At 36.5% G+C, this 25,935-nt stretch overlaps 1 protein-coding gene across 5 annotated transcripts in view; it reads left to right on the plus strand.

The window, feature by feature from the left end:
- The window catches only part of STRN3 (striatin 3), a 67,380-nt gene extending 45,897 nt beyond the window's left edge, over nt 1-21,483 (plus strand). For 4 of the 5 annotated variants that reach the window (XM_062575818.1, XM_062575820.1, XM_062575819.1 and 1 more), the window contains 9 exons: nt 2,881-3,014; nt 11,667-11,842; nt 12,014-12,061; nt 13,043-13,164; nt 13,988-14,155; nt 14,424-14,564; nt 15,968-16,075; nt 18,349-18,435; nt 18,559-21,483. In XM_062575818.1, the coding sequence (XP_062431802.1) occupies nt 2,881-3,014; nt 11,667-11,842; nt 12,014-12,061; nt 13,043-13,164; nt 13,988-14,155; nt 14,424-14,564; nt 15,968-16,075; nt 18,349-18,435; nt 18,559-18,728 (1,154 nt within the window). In that variant the 3' untranslated portion in view covers nt 18,729-21,483. The remainder of the gene's footprint in view (nt 1-2,880; nt 3,015-11,666; nt 11,843-12,013; nt 12,062-13,042; nt 13,165-13,987; nt 14,156-14,423; nt 14,565-15,967; nt 16,076-18,348; nt 18,436-18,558) is intronic. The other variant, XM_062575821.1, reaches the window with a different exon arrangement.
- The last annotated feature ends 4,452 nt before the right edge of the window (nt 21,484-25,935 follow it).

Genomic DNA, 25,935 nt, shown 5'->3' on the forward strand with positions numbered 1-25,935 from the left:
TTGCATATTCAGTTAAACATAAATGTTACTCTGTGAGGATAATAGCATACTAGGTTTAAAAAAAATACCTGGATACTGTCTTTAAAGATAAAACATTCACTAAGTAATTTAACTTTCTCATATACATTTGTCTATTGTAATGATGTTTGTGATGTGCCAAGTCATGGATTTTTGTTTTAGTAATTATAACTCCATGCATTTTTCATTATATTACTTTTCCACAATCAGTCTTTATAAATCTTGGAATTATCTTTTTAACTTTATTGAATATGGCATTTATCTTAAAAATAAAATAAAAAAGTAACAAATTAATTAGAATTCATCTGCAAGTAGATTAAAATGTAGCTATACTATTGACAACTTTTTAGTGTTGAGAAGTACTTTTCTAAATTTCAGATAGCATTAATTTTGAATTTTCAGGTGATGGCATGTTCAACTCTAATGCAAATAAAATTTGATAAATTTATAAACAGTCCCTTAATGTAGTAGTATTTTCCTGTGGTAGTCCTTCAGTTTTAGCATACAATACATTTTCAGAAGAGTTTATTTAATATCTGATAAAAACAGACAACATTGCTCTCAAAAAATATTAGCCTCACAGATTAAGGAGCCCATTTAAACCATATGAGCCTATCCTAAAAATTAAATAGGAGTCATAGCATCAAAAAGGGGATGGAAAATGTTGTCAAATTTAGAATCAGCATATTGCCTTTTTCCTTGGTGATCAGAAGCTTTGCTTCTGCTGCTGTATTTGGGAAGTTTTGGCTTGTAAGTGGTTAGTGGTATTTGTGATGCTGAGATCCTCTCAGGTCATTAGAGCAGAGCCATTTTTGGAAAGTTCAAATAAAAGAACTAAAAGTCCTTCTAAGGGACAGGGGAAAAAACTATATGACTTTTTTTCTTTTTCTTTTCATAGCCTTTACCACTTCTCTCTGCCTCTGAAGTAATTGAGGTGCTAGTTGTTACTTATTTGAATATTTCACAATTTAGGTTCTCCCAAAGAATATTTGTCATGTTATTTTAACTCTTGCTTTTACATAAAGCCTTGTGCATCTCCCCCTTATTTTTATGCTCAGTTCAGACAATTTTACTAAAATACCAATCCTTAGAATTAAGGGTTTTCTAGGAATATGGCTTATTTCTGAAATCATGTTGAGTGGTTTGGGGATAGATTCTCAAATTGAGATTTCTAGTAAAATATTAACAAAAATAAAAAGCTTGTTTGTACAAGAGCATTGTAAACTTACTTCGGGCTATGAATTTAATGTAGTATTTAGATATGTCCAGGCATTTATGTGGACCGTGAATCTTTTTAAGAGAGATGATTGTGTGAAAGTAGAATACTACTTGTTCTTTACAGACACTTATAGGAAGAGTGTTCTTTATCCTGATTGGGAATGCTGTCCAAACTAATAAAGTTACATTTTTAATAGTGCAGTAGTCTTGAACAGTTAGTCTATTTTATTCTTGAGAAATGTTCTTTTGTCTCATTAAAGTTTTTCTGTTGATCTAGCTGTGTTGGTGGTTTCCTCTGCCATAGCAATGGTATCAAACATCAATACTTGACACTTGGTGTTAGTCATTTTTCTTTTAGCTTATGTGGAATGTAACTAACATAACAGGCATTCAGATAGCCTCAAGCATAACATGATAAAGATACATGTTCAGAAAAGGAGTATTTTGATTATTAGTCCTCTTGTTTTTTCTCTTATCCTGAACAAGGTGGAGACATTTTTTTCAGATTTGGAAACCTTATTTTCTGTGCATTCCTTGTTTCCTCTGGGGAGACTAGAATCAAGAGGTGTCATTAAAATACTCTATATTCTGAATCAGTGAAATCCAGAAGTAAAACAAGTTTAATATTAAAAGATGTCAGACAAGATTTTTAACAATTCTCAGATGTTCCTACTTAACTAGTGTTAATGCTTACCTGAAGTCAGTCTGAAGTTCTTTGCCTATCAAGTGTCTCAATTCTTGCATTAAAAAAACTACTAATAAATAAAAGTGGCTTCTAACAATACGCCAAAGTATTAAAGTACTTGAGCCCTTATAGTGATACCATCACTGCTAAATTGTTATCATTTGTAGGTATAGAGGAAAGAGGGTATACAGGATTGTTGAAGCCTGTAAAGATTGTAGGTGAATGCTGGAAACTTCAGGTGCAAATTCAGAATGAATGGTTACATGACATTCATATTCGTTACACACTAAATGAGAATTAATGAAAATGTTACGTTTTTATTTTGAGAAGATATAGCTAGCTAAGATAAATTTCAAATGAGTATATTTTTAAACTTTCAGAATTCAAAATTATGCCGAGAAAGTCAGAGAAGGGTTTCAAAAAAATAGATATTTTTATTTTTGACCTAAAAAAGCTGAAGTAGAGGAGAGATTTTTCAGGGAGCCTTTAATCTGAGAGATAAAAATACTTTCTCATACAAGGATATTTGACTAGCATAAAGTGCAGAGAATTATTTGCAAATTGATAGAAGAGAGGCAACATGGTGTAGTAAACAAAGTATTTAACCGAGTATTTGGAGATCTGGGAGAGTTGTTTTCTGTAGCACTATGGAGTGACATCAGTGAAGTCGCTTCATTCTCGTGACATTTTGCATGCATGTATAAAATTGGTGATGCTGAGCTCCTGTGTAAAGTATGTTGAAATCAAATGACAAAGCATAAGAATTGTGTATTTAATATATGTGTGTTTGCACATGTGTGCGTGTAGTCATGCTCTGTTTTCTTTACTTGGGGCAATATACAGTGCATACAAGTTCAGTTTTAAATTCTGCTTTGCTTTTAAGTGATGAATAATGCAGTTTTTCATCAAAGTTTTAATCACTACATTGAGACTTAAAGAAACTGTTTTGTTCTTTGTAGCTGAGCCAATAACGTTTCCATCTGGAGGAGGCAAGTCATTTATTATGGGTTCTGATGATGTTTTGTTAAGTGTTCTGGGCCTTGGAGACCTTGCAGACTTGACAGTAACAAATGATGCAGACTATAGTTATGATGTAAGTGCAATTTTATTTTAAAATTCTTTATACAGTTTAATTTAATCTGTGATAGTTGAGTCCCCTTTCCCCCCACCCTGAACATTGCAGACTTTGAGGACAAAGGTTTAGTACTAAGAACTGTTATTTGGGAGGAGGAGGAGGGAGCACCTTGCAAATGCACCAAGTAATTTGAGTGATCAGAATTAAGTAAGACAACTTGTGTTTTTGGGGGGTTTTTTTGTTTGTTTGTTTTTTACTTAAATAATTTAATTCAGATCTTTTCCCTGGGGGGTTGGGTTGTGACATAAAATGCACATTGATCTCTTAGCATGAATTGTTTAAACAGAAATGGGAAGTATACTCTGAAATGGAATGTTGGAAGATGCGACATAAAGCACAAATACTGATATTAACTTATTTCTTTGCTCTCCCCTTTGTGTTTAAGTAGTATTAACAGCACAACTATATATTGTAGTATATTTTGGATGTAAAGTTTGGGGTGTATTTTTACAATAATCCAGAATGTTCAGCGATGATTCTTAAAATTTTCACTAAGCTACTACCAGTAGTGTTTTTATAATGAATTTTTTCAGTATCTAGTAATGTTTGATTGGCTGGTTAGGAAAGTGTTCAGGTAAGTCTTGCATGTTATAGCATATTTAAAACCTCTTGTGATTTTTGTTTGTAAGGTACCTCAGTGTCTTTTTGTGTTTTTAGCTTTCTTAACTTTTCAAGTTAGATGCACTGTGTCTGTATTGGAAACTATTGCTAGAAATTTTTCTTAATATCTTGGAATCTACAAAATGAAGAAATAATTCCAGGATCTCAAAGCACTTAGACTGTACACCTTTTCTATAAGCATAGTCATCCTTCAGTATTTGTAATTGGTAGAAATTAATTGTAATGAAGTAAGTATTAATACTTAAATTTCTTCTTTATTGCAGAGTGTTCATTGCACAGTTATTTTCCCCTGAATAACAAACTAAAACATTAGCTGTCCCTACTTCTACTACTGGACTGTGCAAAAATGAATAAAATAGCTTTTTTTTTTTTTTTTGAAAAATGTCTTCATACATACATTTAGAGTATTGCAAGATTAAAAAATTAATTTCCTACATTTTTATAAAATATGGTTATAACAGTAAAGTTCAGAGTGCCTTTCTTTTCAAGTAACATAACATTTCTGAGAAATCATATAAGAATTTTATGTCAGAGTTCAGTTTCAGCTCTTATTTTGTATCTTAACTTAGGATTTTGCCTTATGTCCAGCTAAATCTCTTGCATAATTACAGATAAAATGTGGCAGACTTGCATATTTATCACAAGATATCACAGATTCTTGTGCAGTGTTATAAGAAATTATCACTGTACTTTGTAAAGTTCTGATATGAACAAGTGGAATTTGAAGAGAAGTTTATTCAGTAACTTCAGTGATGTAAAATGCTTTAAAGCAGCTTAAATTTGAAGCGTCCAGAATTAGTGGCAAGCCAATGTTATTAACCTCCAGCAAATTCCACTGGGAATTACAAAATTGAACCAGTTTCTCACATAGTATTATATTCATTTTCTTGGTTAATTCTCGTGTTTGTATCTTCATCTAATAATTAAGAAAACTTGAATTAATGTTGGCTTGTATGAGGAAAAATATCTAATTTTTAAGCAATTTAGAATCCCAGATCAAGCTTCTGAATTTCTCAGTTAACATTTTTTTTTTTAGGTGTTACTCAATTTTACTGATGGTGAATGAGACGCATGGAAAAATCAAGCGGTAAAATTTCACTAGGGCAGCAGTTGTGATTGTGGGGCTAGATCGCAGGTGGTTTTGCAGCTGCATTGTCTGTCCCATTCCAGAGTTCAGAAATTAGGACTGGTAGGGTCTGTTGGGTCTGTCGTACTTGCCCTGCATTAAGATTGTAGAGGTAGTGTGACAACAGTTAGCTGTTATGAGACGAGCTCTTAACTGCAGAATTTTCTCATTCTATTTCAATAATCTAAAAATATGTGTTAAACACCCCTCTTCCCCTCCTGCTTGCCAAAATCTCAAGTCAACCTGTGTGCTGGGCAGCGAATGTGTGAACACTAAGTATGGGGACCCTTAGGGCAGGATTGGTCCTTGGTATTATATTTTGATTGGTTTCATTCTTGGTTGGCTGTTATTTAGTGTCATAAAAATGATTAGCAATCACATTTCAGAAGCATATGTTCCAATATCTGCCCAACTCCAGTAGTGGAAGAATACACCATATCTCTATTACAAATCATTATTTGTTCTCCATTGAGAATTCCTAAACATGTAGAAGGTACAAGAAGTTCCTGGGCTGAAATGATGGAAGTCTGGAAGAACAGTGAAAAGCAGCATCACTGGTTGTCTCACTCTTCCTAAGGCATTTTTGACTGCTTTTAGCTACTGTCAGAGACTGATACTGAGGTGGATGGATCTTAGATCAAAATACTGCAATCACTAGTATCTTTTGGTGCCATAATGGCAAAGTATGCCATCCTCCTTTGAACACTAAAGGTATTGCAAGAGTGTCTTTGATGTAAAAGAAGGAATTTGTGCTATCTCCTTCAGGACCCGTAGTATTATAGGAAAAGTTGGTCTATGGAGAACAGCATTTGAGAGATTTTCAGAAGCAGGACTAGTTTTAAGGAAAATGTTGTATTCAGCTACATCATTGCAACTTTGCAATATATGTTTTTCTCTTATATGAAGTATAGCTTCTGCATCAAAAATTTTGTTTATTCCAAGAAAATGAGTATTTACAGCTGAGCAAAGGCAAACTCAGGGAGCATTATAACCAGTGATATAATTGACACCAACTGATCAAACTGTGTTCAGGAGAATTAGTAATGTTTGTGGCAGAGCTGACAATTCAGTTTGTATTTGCAAAGAGCTGTGTAGCATAGAGCTTCAGATTTCAACCAGACAGTGAAGTTGCCTGTGCTTCTGGGAAACTTACAGTAGAGAATAGAAGTGTTAAATATGGAAGTATGAAATACTGTCTGAGCTAATAAGGAATTTGCAAAAAAGATAATGCCTCACAAAGCTGTCAGAGCTCTGTGAAGGGGTCAAGTGATCCTGTAGACACATGATTTAGCTGCTTCAGTATGGTTGGATTTTCAAAATCTCTCATCAAGACCCTGCATTAAAGGCTCTTAATTACAGCTTGTTCTTGGGTCTGGAGGAGGAAATGTTACCTCATGCATTAGTATCTGACTGATACAGGAAATAAAGGATAGAAAAAGGTAATGAGTGTGACTTTTGCCATCTCTGGCTGCTGTTTCACCAAACAGTAGCAGTTTCTTGGTAGCTCTTACTTGAAAAGAGGGGAATGTTCATCCTATTGTGGAGCTGAAGAAACTGAAATTCATAGCACTCAAAATTCTTTCAGGACACTCAATTTCTGGAATTATTTCCCTATAACTGTGTATCTGGAATGTGATTAGGCCATGTCTCGGTTTCTAGCTGTAGTAGAGCACTTATAGGGCATCTTAATCTCATGCCTCTGAAAGCTTACCTGAAGCCACTTCCTTTTCCAGTAAGTCTACAGATGAGCAGCTCATATTAATCTGATCTCCTGTGAACAAGTCATTTAAAATTCTCGCTTTTTGTTTGTTGGCAATAGTTACATGTTCTTTAAATGTTTTAGATTTGAACCAGGAAAAAAAAAAAAAAGAAACCACACACAACAGAATCCCATTGTTTTTTATATATCACTGCTTGCTGACTGCTGTATGTGGCTGATACACCAGAGGGCTGTGCCACCATTCAAGGAGACCTGGACAGGCTGGACAACTGGGCAGAGAGGAACCTCATGAGGTTCAACAAGGGCAACTGCAGGGTCCTGCACCTAGGGAGAAATAACCCCAGGCACCAGTACAAGCTGGGGGCTGACCTGCTGGAGAGCAGCTCTGCAGAGAAGGACCTGGGAGTGCTGGTGGATGACAAGCTGACCATGAGCCAGCAATGCGCCCTTGTGGCCAAGAAGGCCAATGGTCTTCTGGGGTGCATTGGGAAGAGTGTCGCCAGCAGGCCGAGGGAGGTGATCCTGCCCCTCTACTCACCCCTCACCTCATCTGGAGTACTGTGTCCAGTTCTGGGCCCTCCAGTACAAGAGGGACATGGAGCTACTGGAGAGAGTCCAGCATAGGGCTGTGAAGATGATCAGAGGGCTGGAGCACCTGCCCTATGAGGAACGGCTGCGAGAGCTGGGCCTCTGCAGCCTGGGGAAGAGAAGACTGAGGGGGGATCTGATCAATGTGGACAATTACCTGAAGGGAGGGTGTCAGGGGGACAGGGACAAACTCTCTTCAGCTGTCCCATGTGACAGGACAGGAGGCAATGGGCAGAAATTGAAGCACAGGAAGTTCTGCCTGACCTTGAGGGGGAATTTCTTCCCTGTGAGAGTGACGGAGCCCTGGACCACGTTGCCCAGAGAGACTGTGGAGTCTCCTTCTCTGGAGATGTTCAAGGCCCGCCTGGACACAACCCTGTCTAACGTGCTCTAGGTGACCCTGCTGAGCAGGGAGGTTGGACTAGATGATCTCCAGAGGTCCCTTCCAACCTTACTGATTCTATGATGTTTTGAAAATGGGGGAGAATGTGTAGGCTGGAAGGATACTAAGTTTAAAATCTTTAGAATTTAAATTGTAGTTGAACAGGAATGATTTAATGTACAAGTGTTCCACAGTACTGGTCACTTAGCAGTGAATACTGTAGGCGTACAGTGCAGTCATCTGAAGTCATGTCTTGATATCTAGGTTTTTATATTTGTCTCAGTGCACGTAGATCTTGGTACCCTGAGGAAATAACATTATTAGTAAGTCGAATACTTCAACTTGCATGTTCCATTCTTGGACTCCATAGCTGCATTCTGTGGTAGTGGTAGAGGATTGGCTCTGGATGTCCTTGTGTGGAAAGTCTTTTTTGAGAGCATCAAAAAATCTGAAATCACTCTCCAAAGTCACAATATTATCAATTAAATGATAACACATTAAATTATGCGTACTAACTATTGCTTTCTCTTCTTGTGTTTGCTGTGAGTGAGTGGTTCATTAGGAAAAGAGGGAGGCTGGATTTACAGAAGTCTCCTTACTCTTCTGTAAGGAGTCTCTTGCCTGCAGGGGCCAGGAAGAACTTCTCTCCCTGACGCTGTCTTTTAGTTTTGCCTTCCTCAAGTGCAGTTTCTTTTAACTTGGTTCACTGGTGGTTTGTAAGGCAGAATGAGTAAGTAGGTTACTGCTCTGCCTTTTGTTAATGGGAACACAAAAAAGGAAAGGATATTTATTTTTAGGTTAGATTAGGCACATATTAAAAATTGAGTTTTATTTGTTTTAAGTTGTGTGGAGTGTCATCCAGTTTATAGTGCTACTTTAGCAATTCCATCCAGCAAACTCTTACTAATGCAGGCATGTCTCCGGCATTCTGACACTTCTAATCTCTTCTGTATTTTCTTGTGTATAGTAAGGTTTAGGGCTGGTTGTTTACTTTTTATTTTTCTCTAAGCAGATTCTGTGTAGGTTTGCAGGGGGAGGGGAACATAAAGCATTTTTGTGTCCTGACCTAAAGAAAGCTTTTGGTTGTGGTGTTTTATTTTCTTACTTATTGTTTGTTTTGTAGACCCTCTATTCAAAACATGTAATATTTGGCTGCTTGGTGGTAAGGGACTAGAATCAATGCTTCAGTGGATCCCTTTTGTAATACACATAGAAACTTAGAAAAAAGAGAGGAGGAGCTGGTAAAGCTGTATAGTTCTGTAGTCTTTATCTTCTCATGACTTTGCTTTTTGGCATGTAGAGCAGAACAGTAGGTCGTAGTGGTACAGGTTGCCCATGCCTCCATTTTTTAGGATGGTGTTCCTGTGTCGTATTTTGAAACATTGATTTACAGTGCTGCGTCTTATTTCTTGCTTTTCCACTTGATCTCTGCCCTATCTGGGGTCCTTTGTAATCAATGGATTCCTTTTTCTTTTCAAAGTCCTTTGTCAGTGTTTTTCTTAAAAGTGTCTTTGGTAATACAGTTATTCTACTGGGTTTTCTTTTAGGGGGAGGAGGGATGGTTAGATCCTTAACTTCTTGGAAGATACGTTAATTGTTTTGTTGACTGTAGTAGGAATTAGAAAGATCTATTAGAAAGATGAATGGTAAGAATTCAACCAAATTGAACTATACTAAAACATGTAATTAGATTTCCAGGGAGCTGTACATGGTGGTTTCCAAAAGAAACAAAATATACAAGTCTGTTTCAAAAACATCAAGACTGTAAAGTCATAGTTAAGATGGGTAATGTACCCTGTTTTTGTAAGTGTTTTTGTATTCAACTCCATAGGACCTTTGCTTCTTATCATATGTGGAAAAGCTTCAGATGAGATATCAGAATGATGCATCTTTAAAACACAGCTTATAACAGTTGTAGAAATTGAAGCAGAGAAGGCTGGAAGAAATCTCCTGAGGCTTTTGATGGTAGCTGCGAAAATCTCTGTTCTGCCTTACGTTTTACCAGATTCCTCTGAACTACTAAGATCTAAATTATCATTGCAACAGCCAGTTTCCTTAAAAATAAATTAATGAGTTCTTTTTCTTGAAAATAATGAGCAGCATATTCAGTCCTGGTATTTTTTGGTTTTGTTGTCTTTTTTTTTGGAGGGGGGAAGGTTGGAGGGATGATTTTTTTTTTTTTTTGAATGATTGTTCATCACAGCTGTAACTGAACTCAGTGTGTTGTGGTTGCTCATCACATCCAAAGAATCATCTGGGACATAACAGCATGTGCTATAATTAGTTATTGCTTTTTCAGATGTTTGGCTTTAATTTCTCTAAACCTCAGATCACCACATAAGTATGAGGCAGTTTGGGCTAGCTGGTGGATGAATACATTCTAAAAATGTTGGGAAAGTCTGTTAAATAGAATTTTTTTTCCCTCTCTGAATCCACTTTAGACAGGGAGGTGAATTACAGACTCCATCCAAGGCAGCATATTTAAGTTTAATGCAGATCTCCAGAATTCTGCTACATTCTCTGAAACAAAAGATGATTCTTTTTCCTATGAAGCTTGAGTATAATATGCAGTGTTGTTCTAAACTTTAAAGATACTGCAGTATTCCATATACTGTAGAGAGCAAAGGTTGGAAACAAACTGTTTTATGAAATGTATCTGTTGTTTGATATTTAAAAGAAAAAAAATACCCAGGATATACATCTGGAATAAAAATTTCTGTTGCTTGGTCTGAATTTGACATAGTTGTCACTTAGGCAAAACAAAACTTACATAAGGAAGAAGAAACTCTCTACCCATCTGTAATTTTGAACAGGAAATTCTATTATTGTTTGAGCTTTCTTGTTTACTTTGATTGGATAGAATTAAGTTTAGTTTGAATGAGTAGTGGTAATTCAGTCCAAGAAAGGAATTTGGCTTAAGAATACTGCAGCATATGATCTGAGATATATATATATATATGGTCTTAAGTACTAGCAGTTAAAAAGTACCAGGTTTTGATGAGATATGGGAGGTTTTAATCTACTTACAGTATTGCTGTAAGTAAAGTAGCTCAGGATACTGGAAGAGATGCCTGCTTACAGTTGAGAACTGCTTTAACAAGTAAATGGTGAATAGCTTGAAGTGAGTAAAGCAGAAGATAGTGTTAGTTTCCACTCATTTTTAGCTGGCTAAGTTTTGGCATCTTCCTAAGGTCATTTTTCTATACTTCCTGTATGATTACTTGAGAGGAAGAAAAAAGTACCTACATGTATAATTTTCCTTTTGATAGAGGTATAAGACAAGTGGGAGGTAGTCTTTGAAGGGTCTTCTCTACTCTCTCCCTATGATATTCAGAGCTCTAAATTAGTCTCCCTTGCAGTCACTAGAAGAGCTTGAGGTTTTTCTGACTACTACTTCTTTTTGAACTGTCTAGTATTAATATTAAGCAGTGCTAACTTGTCTTTCAGTCTATGTGGTCTTCAGGTTAAGAGTACAAACTGGATTTTCATAATATGTAAATGTAAAGATTGTATGTATTGCTTTAGTATTTAAATTATTACCTCACAAATATATTTAAAACACAAAAGGCTTTTAGAGAATATTTAATGTTCAGTTTGAAACAATGACAAATGTAAAGATTCAGATTAACTGTTACTCTGTACGTGTCTTAACATTTAGGTGTATTCAGGAGTTAAGCTTGTTTCTTATTTCCTGTCATTCTTAATCAAGGTATTCATCTGAAGAAGATCACTCACTAGTGATAACCTGAAGCTTATTTTTATTATGTTTAAGTGATAATGAGCTTTTGACAGTTGTATTCTCTTCCATGGGTGCAGAAAGCATTATAAAAAGTGAAACCGGTGTCTGTCTTCAAGGAAAAAGAATGATAGTATCATGGCATAACAGGATTAAAACCGTTTTTTTCTGAAAATCAAGGTTTCTTGTTTGCATGCTCAACTCCATTTCACTTTGGAGTAGAAGAAACTATTACTATAGAAAAGGCTTGTAGCATATCTTGCCTTCCAGAGATAGATATGTAGATACATATAGAAAAATGTAGATTTCAAGGTTGAACATGTATTAGCTGAATTAAATTTGTGTATTTTCTTCTAATAATATTTTTCAAGTATTATACGTATTATACATATTTTTAAACCCAAGATAAAATCACTCCTTTCTTTTTCTTTTTAAAGCTGCCAGCTAATAAAGATGCCTTCCGAAAGACATGGAACCCCAAGTATACGCTACGCAGTCATTTTGATGGAGTGCGGGCATTAGCTTTTCATCCTGTAGAGCCTGTGCTGGTTACAGCCTCTGAGGACCATACTCTAAAACTTTGGAATTTGCAGAAAACAGTTCCTGCCAAAAAGTAAGTGTATGGGTGTACCGATTGTGCTTTAAATGCCTTTGCAGTTGATAAAACTCTTAAATATTTTTATAGAGTTTTTCAATGGACTTTCTTCAACACCTCCACCCCACTCCTCTCCTTCACCTGTTTTCCCTCCACCCTATGTATAAAGACTTTTCCTCTCTCTTTCAGGAGTGCCTCGTTAGATGTAGAACCTATCTACACATTTAGGGCCCACATGTAAGTGTGTGATGGAATTAATGCTTGATAAATGTATTGCTATATCTCATGGATTCATAAACCATTTCTGCTTAAACATAGATCTATCATATTTTCACATCCTGTAGACAAAGTCCATGATATTTTATCGTAGGTATTTATAAAGTGACATTTAGTAGATATTTTTATGTAGTAGCCTTCAGATACAGGTGTTTGAGAAAAGAAAAGTACAGATGCAATCATCAGTGGGGAAAAAACATTGGCTGAATGCAGGGCAGGTTCAACTAGCTTCAAGTACATATTTTTATTTTGCTTTTAAGTGCTCTTTGCACTTAAACAACAAGTCAGCAGTCAACTCCTTTATATTATACTCCAAGCATGGCCTTTCAGATTAGCCAGCCTTCTGATTTCTGGAGTATGATTTTACAATACAGTTAAGCCTGACTTTAGTAACTAAGTGTCCGAAGGAGTAGATCCACACTTTGCTTTGTGATCCTGCTTGTGCTTGTCGATGCTGAGAAGAGGATGAGAAGTGAATAGCTTAGAGGGGGCTGGTACCACTTGTTTCAGCAGTTAGCTATTAGATTGGCATAGCTGCTTTGTAAAACTCACCCTTTGTAGATGTAGCTTCTGTTGTTTCTGTGAAATACTTCTGCATTCTTTGAATTGCCTGAATTTGGATAATTTTAGTTAAATTTGTTATGAGTATATTTTTCAGGTTATGAATTGTTATATTATGAATATTGTTCAGGTTTGTATGACTTGTGAGTCTTCATAAGGATTTTAAAACAATTCTTTAAAATTTGGGGTGGGAGTTGCTATATAATCAGACTAAAAAGTGTTTAAATTTTTTGGTACTATTTTTAGAAGGTGAAGTTGTTTGTCAGAGAAACAATATACTGACTTGCTTTATTTTTCTATTTTCAAAATAGATAGTCAGCTTTTCGTTGCTATGCTGTAGGCAGTACCAATAAACTATTTTTTCTCTCTGTCTCCCAATAGTGGACCTGTATTGTCATTGGCAATTAGTTCTAATGGAGAACAGTGTTTTAGTGGTGGCATTGATGCCACCATTCAGTGGTGGAATATGCCTAGCCCTAATGTGGACCCATATGATACCTATGGTAAGTATCTCTTATGCTTGAAATAATTCCTTTAAAAGAAAAGGATGTGTTTCCCTGCGTTACAACAGAAATAACATTGTTTTGCTCTTAGGGTGCCTTGAGAGCTTTTAAGTTTGCCTTTGTGTCAGCAGAGTACACAGAGTACAAACAGCAGTAGACATTAGTGTTTTAGTACCTCTGGAATGTGAAAAGCTGACTACTTAAGGTGTTTTGCATCAGGTATAGAGGAAAGGCTGTGACCAGGCATCTTTAGGATAGTAAATTTGGAGGGAGGAAACAAATGTTTCTTGGAACCACCCTGGGAAGGACTGTTTCTTTTCAAATAATGTGTAATCTAATCTAATTTTGGTTAGTTTTGGGAAGTCACTGTTATTTTTGGGAAGGGGGTCTTTTTTTTTTTTTTTTTAATGTCATTTCCTCAAGTGGTTGAGGGAGCCATCAGTCTGCAAATTTGACTTGTTAGCAAGCTAGATAAATGTTGACATCTTAGTTTATCAATTTGGCTAGGTCTGTGCCAGTGAAGCTGTTTAAGATACTAATTTAAGATACTTTTATTTGAATAGAACAAATTCTTGCAGAAGCATCTGTGTTGGATCCTAGCTTTTACTTGCATTCCAGTTTTTTCCTTTTTGGTATTTACAGGATGGGTGTAGGGTTACAATTAACTGATCGTTAGATCACGGATGGACAGAATGATAGATTAATAATGACTGTTGCAATATATGGAAACTGTTTCGTGTGGTACTTATTTCTTACATGGAGATATAAATTAATTTAAGATTTCTTAATTGAAAGGATTTTATTTTTTAACTTTTCTTTCCAGAGCCAAACGTTCTAGCTGGCACATTAATTGCTCACACAGATGCAGTCTGGGGTCTTGCTTACAGCGGTATCAAGAATCACTTACTATCTTGTTCAGCAGATGGCACTATTAGATTATGGAATCCACCAGAAAAAATGCCCTGTATTTGCACTTACAATGGAGAGAAAGGTAAGCTTTTGCAATAGATTTTGGCTTGAAAATCTGTTACAATGAAGCTGGGGAAGAGTCTAGATTTGTTGTCTCTGTTTATCAAAACTAGGTAACAGTACTAAAGGAAAAAGATCTTTTTAAAGGGATGATGCTAGGGCTGCAGCTTTTCCCCAAAAGAGGGAGCTAATTTCTTCAGTAATGTATAAGCATAAAACAAATATTTAAAACCTGTTAAGAATTTCAGAAGTGTTTCAGTCTTTCTAAAGGTATTTTTTTCACTTTTTAGAGCATGGAATACCTACATCAGTTGACTTTATAGGTTGTGACCCTGCTCATATGGTTACATCTTTTAACACTGGCAGCACAGTCATTTATGATTTAGAAACATCACAGTCTGTTGTAATGCTTTCATCACAGACAGAATCTGGTAAGTGAAGCTGTTCATTTTAAATACCTGTCTTAGATGAGATCCCTTTATCCAAATTTTATTATATGGTAATTAAAAGAAAAATTTTGATTTCTCTATTGCACAATTGCCTGTCTTAAATTTAAGTTGTTAGACACTTAAAGATGTTTGGAACTGACATGATTGAGAATTGTGGATTAGCAATATTTAAAAGCAGTTACAGACACAATTTTGTTCTCTAAGCTAAGCTTTCTTGATATGTAATTGGTTGAAATGAATATTGTAGTTTTCACTGTATAGCCATGACATGGAGGATATTAAGACAGGGAAATAAGAAGTGGATTAAGCAGAAGATTAGATCTGTACAGAACTGTGTTCAGGTTATGATTACACACACTCTCCTGTGGAGTGTTTAGGATTAGGAATTGCATCGATACCAATAAGATGGTACAGAGAGGTAGCTGAGCTGTTGAAAATTCCATATATTTGGTGAGATTCTGAAAAGAGGAGCTCTCTTCCAAGCTGCATTTTCTTTTCCCTGTAGAAATGAAGGCTTCTGTTTCTGGTCATTCCTCTCTTTGAAATAGGATCTGAAAAATAATGCAAGTTATTTCTCCTCCTCCCTCCCCCCCCCACCATTAGTCCAGTTCACTTAGTAACAATACATACAGTACTAAATGACTTATAAAAACACTTTGACGCATATTACAAAACTATATAAAAGGCATATTATAGGTGGCTTGTGCAAACTGGCTTTGGCAGTGAGTAATAACGTTATGAATTGGAGAAATACCTTTCCTGGATTGAAGAGATTCTTAAATAAAATATGCAAATATTGAACACAGAAAGCAAGAGAAGACTCCTTAAAACACCAGCATATTAAGAGAGAAAATGTTTCTTAAAGAATATTCTAAAAATTTCTAAAAAAATTTCTAAACCTTTTGGTGTTTTTTAAATTGGAATAAGACATAAATGCATCTGACAGAATCTGGTAGATTAGGTTGACTTCATTTAGTTGGATTTTCTGTTTTTGTTTACCAACTAAATATTTTTCTTGATGTGGAGATATAAGAAGCTTGTGCTAAAACACGTATTATAGATGCCACAGTGTTTTTACCCTTGGTAAGTGCTACCCTGAAGTTGTGGCCTGATTTATTTTCTGTCTCTTTCAAGTATCTTTCATGTGTATAAACTACTTGTGCAACTTTAACCTTACAGTACGTTGGCTAAATATACCTGGTTTTGTCCCCATTCTGTAAAGCACACATTACTCACTTCTTGTGGGATTTATGAATGTTCTTCCTAAAGTGTTGTTTAACTAAAATTACTTAATGTAATGAGCTAGAGGGTAATGATAAATAGCTCGCATTTTAACTTTTACCCTTCCTTTAAGGCAGATGAAAATAGATGCTTTTTACTTTCAGGTGTACAATCAAATAACCATATTAACAGGGTAGTAAGTCATCCCACGCTTCCTGTGACTATTACAGCTCATGAAGATAGACACATCAAATTTTTTGACAACAAAACGGGTAAGGGCGGAGAACCTAGTTTGCATGTATGAATATGTTCAAAGTAAATCTGAATGGTCACAGGGAGAATCCATTTGTTCAAAACTTACTGTTGATCAAGACTTTGATTTATTGCTATAGTTCTACATAAAAAAGAACTTTTCCTATCTGTAAACTTCTTCAATACCTTTTGTGTGAAATAATGGTATCCCTTGCATTTGACTTCGGCAACTCTCAAAATAGGCAGAAACGATTGTGAGAGACAAGAAGGTTGTCTTAAATTAGCCAAGTGCTAATTTGTAGAATATTTCCGATTTCTCTTCCATCCTTCGCAACTCCCATGTTTTTTAACTCTTAAATATATATCAGGTTATGTTTTTCAGCTGTCGGTGGTGAAGATCATTACTTACTATCTGTTTGGGCACAGACCAAACACCCTTAATTTATTATAGTCATAGAAGCTCATGTTAAACATAAGCTGCTATAATTAAGTTTATAGAGAACAGAAGCAGTTCTGGAAAAGAGAGAAACTGAAAAAGAATAAGTTGTCATGACAAGCTGTGCCATAACTTTGTAATAATTATAAGAACATCAGCTTTCTACACTTCGAGTCACCTCCTGCATGTTATTCTAGCAAAGTTTAATAAATAAAATATTTAAGTACTTAGTTGACTTCCAGTAAGAACACCTGCAACAGCCTATGTTTTAGGTATTTTATTAATTTATTTAACAAAAAGGCAAGACCTTTTAATCTGTCATAAATGTATGCATTTGAATTGTGGCCACTGTATTGAAGTGATTGTCTTGAAATTAAAATCTATCACCAAAGGCTTTTAAAGAAACAAACTTGTGGAATAAAAAGAAAAATCTGCCTGAACAAATAACGGGTCAAAGACAGGAAGCAAAAGATGGAGGTAAATGTTCCACACATGTTTGAGACACACAAAATTTACCTTTAGGATCCTGGATGGATAAGTAATGGAAGCTGTTCAATATACTGAACAGGTACTGGATCTGGACAGGATTTGTTGGCCATTTACTGGTGTTCATTAATTCAGGATAGTAAAGGTGAAGGCCAACTATGAAGAACTGTGGATCTTGATAGACTGAGAGTGAGCAAATTCAATTTGGTGTAGATATATGTGAAGCATAGGTGAAGAAGGAAACTTTATAAGCCCTGAGTCTGCTCTTGCTACTTAAGGCAGTACCTTGGAGTTAGGAAAAGAGGTTGGATAAAAATGTCAATTGAGTACTTAGAAAAGAAAATGAATGTGAATGGTAGGAGAGAGGAAAGGAATAAACAGCAAAAGAATCTGTTAGTGCCTTTGCATGAGTTCTTGGTGTATCCACCTGCATGCTCTGTATTATAATAATCTCCCTCATCTAAAAAAAATAGTCGAATCAAAATGGTTCAGAGTGTAGCTTAAAAAAAATGATTAGAGGTCTTCACTAGCTTCTAGGGGAGGAATGACTAAATATGCTAAGATTCTTCAGGAGAAGAAACAAGTGAGCAGAGAAGATATACCTTTTTTATGTTAGTCATAATTTTATGATTTGTTACTAGTTGTGTTTTCCAAAATTAGAACTGAGATTCAGATAATGCCCATAACAGGTGGCAGGTTCCAAAAATGAAAGAGGTGGTTCTTCACCTAGTGTGCAGTTAAGCTTTGGAACTCATATCATAAGATGCTGATGGGTGGTGTGATTTCCAGGAAAGAATGGGGAAGATCACTGAGAAAAAATGTGTTAAGAGCAGTTGAATATAGAAATAACCCCTCTTGTTCATGACAGAATTGAACTGTAAGTTATTAGAGGCTGGAGAATATTCTAGGCAGGTGTCACATTTGCCATGTTTTTATTTTCTTCCCTGGTCATTCACTAATCACGGTTCTCCCAGCAATGATAAGTTTAGATGGACCTTTGGTATGACCCAGTAAATCTGCTTTTATGAAACTAGTCAACACTGCATCCTAGTGGGCAAATACTGGAACCTTTAATGGACTAAGAATTTAGGTCATCACCCAGTCATTTTAGGATTAGTCTTCATGCCCTTGCTACAGTAAAGGTGCTAGATGGATAAAGAGCATGCTTATAATGTGAATGCCTCCTTGAAAGTTGTCATTTACATATTTATACAAGAGCCTATGGTAAAAACTAAATAATTTATAATAGAATTGTAGCATTTGGATATCCTTGGAATCTAAGTGTGTGTTGTTCTATATTGCACTGAACATTTAATGTGAATATTTAAAAATACTTCCTCACAGGAAATTCACTGTTTATTTTGCTTTTAGGTAAAATGATCCATTCTATGGTTGCACACTTGGATGCTGTCACAAGTCTAGCTGTAGATCCCAATGGAATCTATTTAATGTCTGGAAGTAAGGGTTTTTTAAATATTCTGTGTGCTGTATAGATTTTGCTTTTATGATGCATTAACATATCTTTAAAAAAAAAAAAAAAGAAAAAACACTAACTCTTCCTTTTTTTTCCTCCCCAAACAGGCCATGATTGTTCCATTAGATTATGGAATTTGGACAGCAAGACATGTGTGCAGGAAATAACAGCTCATAGGAAAAAGTTGGATGAATCAATTTATGATGTAGCATTTCATCCATCAAAAGCATATATTGCCAGTGCAGGAGCTGATGCCCTTGCCAAAGTATTTGTGTGACATAGCAAAACAAACCTGCATCATAATAGCAGGTCTGTTTGGACAAAAAAGAGGGAATGCGTCACTGCCATCAACGATACGGTTACCAATAAGACACTACATCTGATCTGCCTGGGTGAAGGCTCGTAGGTGGGGCAGGTTTAAGTTGGTGAAAAGTCACCACATCTTGAATAACGTCAGGCTCATTCATTTAACTGTAATTACTGTATTTGGGGGGGAGGAGGGGCAAATTTAAAAAAAAAAAAACAAAAAACAAAAAAAAACAAAAAAAGAAAAACAGTATTTGTAGCCTTGACTGGATATGAACTGAGCGTATGTCTGTTCTTTAGGTGTCTTTAAGCAAACGTGGAGTCTGATCTTACAAAAGACTTTTATTTTGGACTCTGTGTGCTGCCTTAGGGTTAGGAATGTGGTGCTCTTGTGGGGGGAAGTGAGCTCCAAGAGTAGCTTTCTTTTCATCTCTTAGTAATCTTCTGTTTATCAGTTGAATGCCACAGATTCCCCTTTTAAACTTTTATTTTGCTTTAAAGAAAAGGAAATTTAACTTAAAATATTTTAGCATTAGTTGCACAAAATGTTTGGATAAAATTCTAGTTTTTATAAGTCTTTTTATATATTTAGCCTGTCACAACAGTGCTCAAGATTGTATTGATAATGTTTTTCTGCATTATAGAACCCTAAAACACAGAGATCTCACTGACCCGCTGCCGTGTAACCACACTCTTCCCTTCTTTTGCCTAATACAGCTCAGCTAAGTCCTTGCATAAGGATGCTAATTCATCATCATCGCATAACTGTCTTCATAAATAAAGGACTGTAAAGTGTGTTCAAATGAAACACAGAGGGGTTAACACCCCCCGATGAACTCTTAAAAATAAAAATAAAAAAAAATTAATCTTGGCATCCTATCACTATGTGATATTTTGTACATCTTACTGTATTTACGAGTTTATTTATCAAGGATTACCCATCTTGCTAATGGCCTATTGTTATTTATTTCACTTTTTGTTGGTCTTTATATCCTTTTATGTAGTGTGTTAAAGGGCCCTGTATATCTATTATGGCACTCTTTGAACAGTCTAAAATAGACGAAAAATGGGACATTTCATAATTCTAAAGTTGCAAACCAGGAATTTCTTTTTTCCTCTGGTTAAGTACTGGAGTGGAGTTGATTCCAAAAAACAATCTTGTTTCAGAACTTTTGGAGTGAAAAATATTTTTTATTTGCGTTTCAAATAGAATACAAAAGTAGTTGATTCAAGATTCATAAATCTGCTGTGTTTGGACTAGTTACTCCCTGCTTTTATTTTATTTTCAGATGTGCTTCAGTTTATGGTGTAACTAAAGATTTTGTTTGTGTAATGCATGATTAATACAATAAAGTATTTTTTCTAGTCTTCCACAAAACTTTTCTGATCAGTTTGCGAGTTTTGATGAGTTTTGTAAGGTTTCTGTTTTACAAACTATGAATCAGCAAATTTTTAAGATTGTACCACATAGCAAAAGTACAGCTGTTGAAAAATAATGTATATAAAATGCATATAATAAATATTAAATGGTGTACCTGTATGTTACTGTTGGCTACCTTATTTTGTGTTGCACAGTTTAAAAGTGTCATTCTACAAGTTACCAAATTAGGTCTAAATTAATCATAGCAAAATGATCATTTGTTTATTATACTTACAAGCTGCTTTGCTTTTGGAAAATTGTAATAGTTGTCTGGATGTCAACAAACCGTTCGGTTTCAAGCAGCAGCACCCACGTATAAGAACATGTTTCCACAATATTTTTAAAGCTCTTATTTTAACCAGAACAACTTGAAAATTGCTGACAGAACCTTTCTGTAGAGGTAATCACAGCGATTTTCTGCTATCTGTGTGTATGAGGTGATTGTCAAGTGTGCTAGGAACCGAAAAGGTACCCTTATTTTACTTCAGACTGCTGCTGACTCACTGTTTTGAATCTAGAAAAACTCATTCATTTTTATATGCTTAAAATTTGTCTGTGTCAAATGCGAACTATCGGCCTTTGTCCGTTTCTTTACGAGAATTTCTTCTCCACTACAGAAGATGTGTAAGTGCGGTGCTTATGAAAAAGGCAAAGCTACCAGTGAACATTTAGCAACTACTTGTGATGAGCCACTTTCCTGAAAGTGCATCAGCAGAAACAAAATACGGCAATGAGTCTTAGATTGTCATGCAAAATTAGTCTTCAGGATTAAATTCCCTTAACCTGGAACATGTTCCTATAAGTGGTTCTAACTGTGTTGTTCCATGCGAGATTCCAGTTCAGCAATGAGAATGTATCTCGGGTCAAGCAAATTAAATTTTAAAAAAGGGGCGCAGGAGTATATGCCCAGGGTAGACTGAATACTGCGGTTATATTCTGAAATGGATTTTGTTTTAGTAATAATGTTGCATTGTTTTAAATGTGGTACAGTAAATTTTAATTGTATAGAAATTGGAATTTTTTTTCCTTTACCGTGAAGATCAAGGTGAGGCCTTTTACTAATCACTTGTAGGACACTAAGACTTTACTTTTGAAAGTAACATTCAGCTGACTTGCACTTTTGTTCCTTCCAGTCTAAAGCATTCAACTAATCAACAGACAAGAGAGTGTATCTGAATTTTATTGCAAGTAATTTCATAACTGCCTTTTCTGAAGCCAAACTTTGTTTCTGGCAGCTTTTCCAGACTGCTGCATTTTAATGCTTAAATGAAATGTGATTGTTTAATAAACATTGCCATGCATAACACTTACCTTTTTTGGAATTGTATTAAAATTGAAATGGTAAAACCAAAAATATTTGCTTATTTTCCTTAACTGAAGTCTCGTGGTTATCTTAGTGCCCTAATACATAGTGGATCAAATGCTTTAACTAGGCAGTAACTAGGCTTTATTTACTGAGTATTGACAATAATCTCTAATACTAAGTCTCTAATAGTAACTCTTAGTTTATTGTAGTGTATAACGTTCTAAAACCTCTGTTTGTTTTTTAGAACAGAAGAGCTGTAGAACTGCTAGTAGGAAAAAAAAGATTCTGTTAAATAGCTATCTTCATTTAAAAACAACAGAAGGACTGATTTCCTTCTATTGTGAGTGAGACCTAAAGGACTTGTACATGAAACCTGAGTGGAAAAATATCTAAATAAGTGTAACTGCACATCTACTATTACTTTGTTTTTTAGGGTATGGGTAATGTAACAGGCTTACTCTCATCTTGCTGTTTTAAGCAGATGAGTGGTTTTGGTAGTCCAGAATCTTCTCTATATAAAGTAGATGTCAAATACTTTAGAAAAACAATATAATAAGCTGTGATGAAAAGCCAGCCCTTATTACAAAGTGCTAGGAAGAATTCATTTACCTTGCCAGGAGATAACTAGTGGATTTTCCTAGTGGGGAAAACTCCGGGCTTGAGGATGTGCTGTTGTAGGCTATCCGTTTTCCCCCATTGTATGTTTATAGATTTATTTTAAAACTGATAATGCCATTCGTCCTGTCTTATTCATACTATTATGTGCTTTTCTAGCGCTTCCCACGTCAGATTTGTGGAAGGTTGTCTGGTCGCACAGGGTTGACTACTCTCCCCTTCTAGCTATGAAGTCCCATTAAAAGTGTCTTAAAAACAGATGGTTCCCACATAAGCAACTGGTATTCTTGTAGGGATGCTCAACACTTCCAAGAAAGACGTGTACTTCGTACTGCTGGCGGAGTAACTAGTGCAGCTTTTTTTCTTCTTGGTGAGCCACACACTATGAAAATAGGACTTTCTTTTCAAGCGTGTCTGGTTTCATTATGCCCTTTGTACTACTACAAAAAAAATTCAAAAAAATATTTCAAAAAAAATTCTAGAGCAGTTGAACGCTACGTGTAGGTGAGGACGAAGGTTTATATTCTGTATTTAATACCATCTCTCCTGGTGCTCTGTTGAGTGACTTGGTGAAGAGTGACAGTACACTTTCCTTTTAAACCCCCCCCCCTTTCACCTGAATGGTTCGATGCCCCATTGGAGGAGAAGTCTGGACTTTCTGAAAGCATGCATGTAGTAACATTTTATTTCTATTTTTAAATACTTGAGTTCAAGAAAGTTGTTAATTAAACTACGAAGAGATCTGTAGTAATGAAGGAAGCAGTGTGAGGTAGCGTAGGTTGTAGAGTTTTTGTTCTTGGGAATCACTGAACGTCTGGCTTCTGTGCTCTCAAATTCTCCGTTGAAGACAGTAAACGAAGTTGCTGGAGCGTTAGAGTTTCGTTTCGTTACGTGCACATCAAATTGAACAGATGTAATCCGTTGCTTTCCCTCTCCCCCACTCTGAACTAGAACTTCCTTAGGAGATCTTTAATCCTGTAGATTTAATAATTCCCATGCATTTTGCTTTGGTAATGGTAAAATTTCCTCCTGGAAGGTCACGTCCAGTGTTGTGCTTTGGGCAGCTCGCTCTAGGCCAGCCCTTGCCCGCGCTAGCGTGCGGACAGTGTTTGTGAGCAGTCCTAGTGCGTTTAGTCTGGCAACAGAACTGTTGCCTTGGTTGTGTTTGATGCGTGTGTGTGGTTGTGTGAGCAACAGCACATCTATGGCTGTCCTCTAGCTGTAGGAAGGGTGGGTAAGGTGGTCTTCCCTACTGGCACATGGCTCCATTTCATGTTCACCAGTAGGGATCTAAGCTATTGACATGTTATTAGTCACTAACCTCTAAAAAATAGCCAATAGCAACTTTAAATTACCCATTTAATATCTTAAGATACAACCAATATACATTTTTTAATTGTCCTCAGTTGCATGGAGAGTTTCAGTAGTTCTGTTGTTTAACACATGCTATAAGTTTAATGCCCCCCCTTTTTTTTTAACTTGGTTCAAATTAGTAGATTTATTACAGAATTAATCCCTGTCTAAAGGATCAGTGCTGTAAGTCTTTATCTATATTTGTAAAACTGTGAGACTACAGATATGAATTAATAGTGAGCTTGTGCTAGCTGCAGATAGTTGCTGTGTGGGTTGAACATCTCTTTTTAAACTGTGTTTTACTGGGAAGCGTATCTGTTTTAGGTAAATCCAAAAGCATCCCCATTCTTTACAAATGGAGTTAATCCTTTGAAAAGTGATTTTTTATTTTTTGTATCTTAAAAGTTGTTTATTTTTAATGCAAATATATGATTATATGATTTATACCCCCTTAAAGCAGAATATTCTCCTTTCACAAAGTTACTGGACTCCTTAAAATAAGTGTTTCATTTGATGAACAAGAAGCATTTGCTTCTGCAACATCCCTGGCTTGGATATACTGGGGGAGAGGTTTTAACCTGAAGGGAGAAGAATACCTCCAGAGCAGGATTTACAAATTTATCCTTGGGATCCTTTTCTGACCCCACCCCCCCAAACAAAAAAAAGGGGGGGGGGGGGGAAAGCAGTGTGTTTTTTTTTTTTTTTTTTTTTTTTTTTTTAACAGAGACACTTTTACAGCTGAGTGTTTTTGGTTATATTAAGGTATTTAATTCTAGTCCACGTTCAGCATTCAGTAGTGTTAGCTGGCTTGCGCTGCTCTTCTCCTATGGCCTGTGGTCTCCTAAAGCAAGACAGGGGTACGGGTAATACGTTGCTGTCCCTCAGCTGTGCGCACCTCGCTTTCCAGCGGCCGCCCCGAGGCCGCCCGGCTCCCGGCGCTGCCCCGGGGCTGCTCCCAGCCCGCGCCGGACCTGCACCGCGCTCAGCCCCTGCGGCTCCTGCGCGGCGTTCGCCTCCGGCCGGGACGCGACGAAGCAGGACGCGGCTTCCCACGGGCGCCGGGGCCCTTTTTCCCTCCCGAAGCGGCCGGGCGCGGGGGCTGGGGCTGCTCTACGGCCCTGCCTTCTCCCCCGCGTTGCCTCCCTCCCTCGCTCGCTCGCGGTTTTCCCCGCCGATGCTTGGTAGTGACTTCGCACGTTAACAACGCGCATGGTTCCTTACGGGAATTTCTGTATCGCTTTCTAGATACTAGTTGTACACGTAACAGTAGCTACTTTTTAGCTTCCTAAATTACTCCTTTGCCTTTTTGTGTGTGTGTGTTTGATAACTCCGGTGGCTGATTCTTACATCTCAGTCTAAAAATCAATGCAGTTCTCTGTTAAGATGATTTAGCTACTACTTGTTATGTATGTATGTGTGAGTATACGTGTATATATATGTCAGTATACTTCTGTTGGAAACTTTTTTCCGGCAGTTATTTGCTCTAAAACGGGCACCTGGACGTGGTCGTTTTCTTCTAATTGTGTCTGTAAGTCTGGTCTGTATTTGGAGTTGAGTAAATCAGATCTTAATTTGATTTTGATTTTAAAAAATGATTTTCATGGTATAGTGTGTTTAAGTTTTCCAAACATTTAAAAGTAGTGGTAAATCAGTAAAGTGATTTCCACCCCCCCCTTTAATTCAAGTTATTTCCTTCCTAACCTTTGCCAGTCTTTGCTCAATCTTTTGACTGCGTGGTCTTTTACTTGTATTTTTTGGCAGCGAGTTGTCTATCGTCCTTGTAATCTGATCACATTCACCAGGGCAGAAAAATACTTCTTACCCCTTTGCTTATGTTCTAGCATAGTCTGATTGCAGTTAAGCAGTAAAGGCCGTATCCACCCTCAGTGGAAGCTGGGAAAACATGTAATGAGCGTTTGCTACCAAACACAAGTATCTCTTGTCCTTGAGATATCTCAGACCGGATCTCTCAGAAGCTACTGACAACTTAGTTTTCCTGGGGAAGATAACAGGGCTGGGAAAACTGCCTCCTGCTGACGGGAACTTACTTAAATCCTGCTTCCATGGTGGTGGTTTTCTTTAGCAATTTCTTTCATCTGTTTAGATATCCATTTAGAGACCAGAATGATACAGTGTGTTTTGCAGAAGATGTGAAATGTCTGGGGTTTTTGTTGTTGTTGTTGTTTTCAGAGTGATAGGAGCACTGGTTTATTAATTTGGCGATTTTATCAGCTGTTTTGGGTTGTACATGCCCTTTTCTAGTAAATGCTCTACATTGGCATATTTACTCCAGGAGGGTTTTTTCCTCTGTGGATCTGAAGTGTTTTACAAGAGATATCAAACACCATTAGCTGCGTTTCCCCGTCAGTGCAGTGCTGAAGATCACCTAGCAAACCAGCGTCAAGCCAGGGCTGCGTCCTGCAGGAGGTGATCACATCTTAACATCACGTTTACCGCATAGTAGCTGAAAAATACTGACAGACC

This window comes from Rhea pennata, chromosome 5 (genome assembly GCF_028389875.1).
Source record: "Rhea pennata isolate bPtePen1 chromosome 5, bPtePen1.pri, whole genome shotgun sequence".
In the NCBI taxonomy this organism is placed as follows: Eukaryota; Metazoa; Chordata; class Aves; order Rheiformes; family Rheidae; genus Rhea; species Rhea pennata.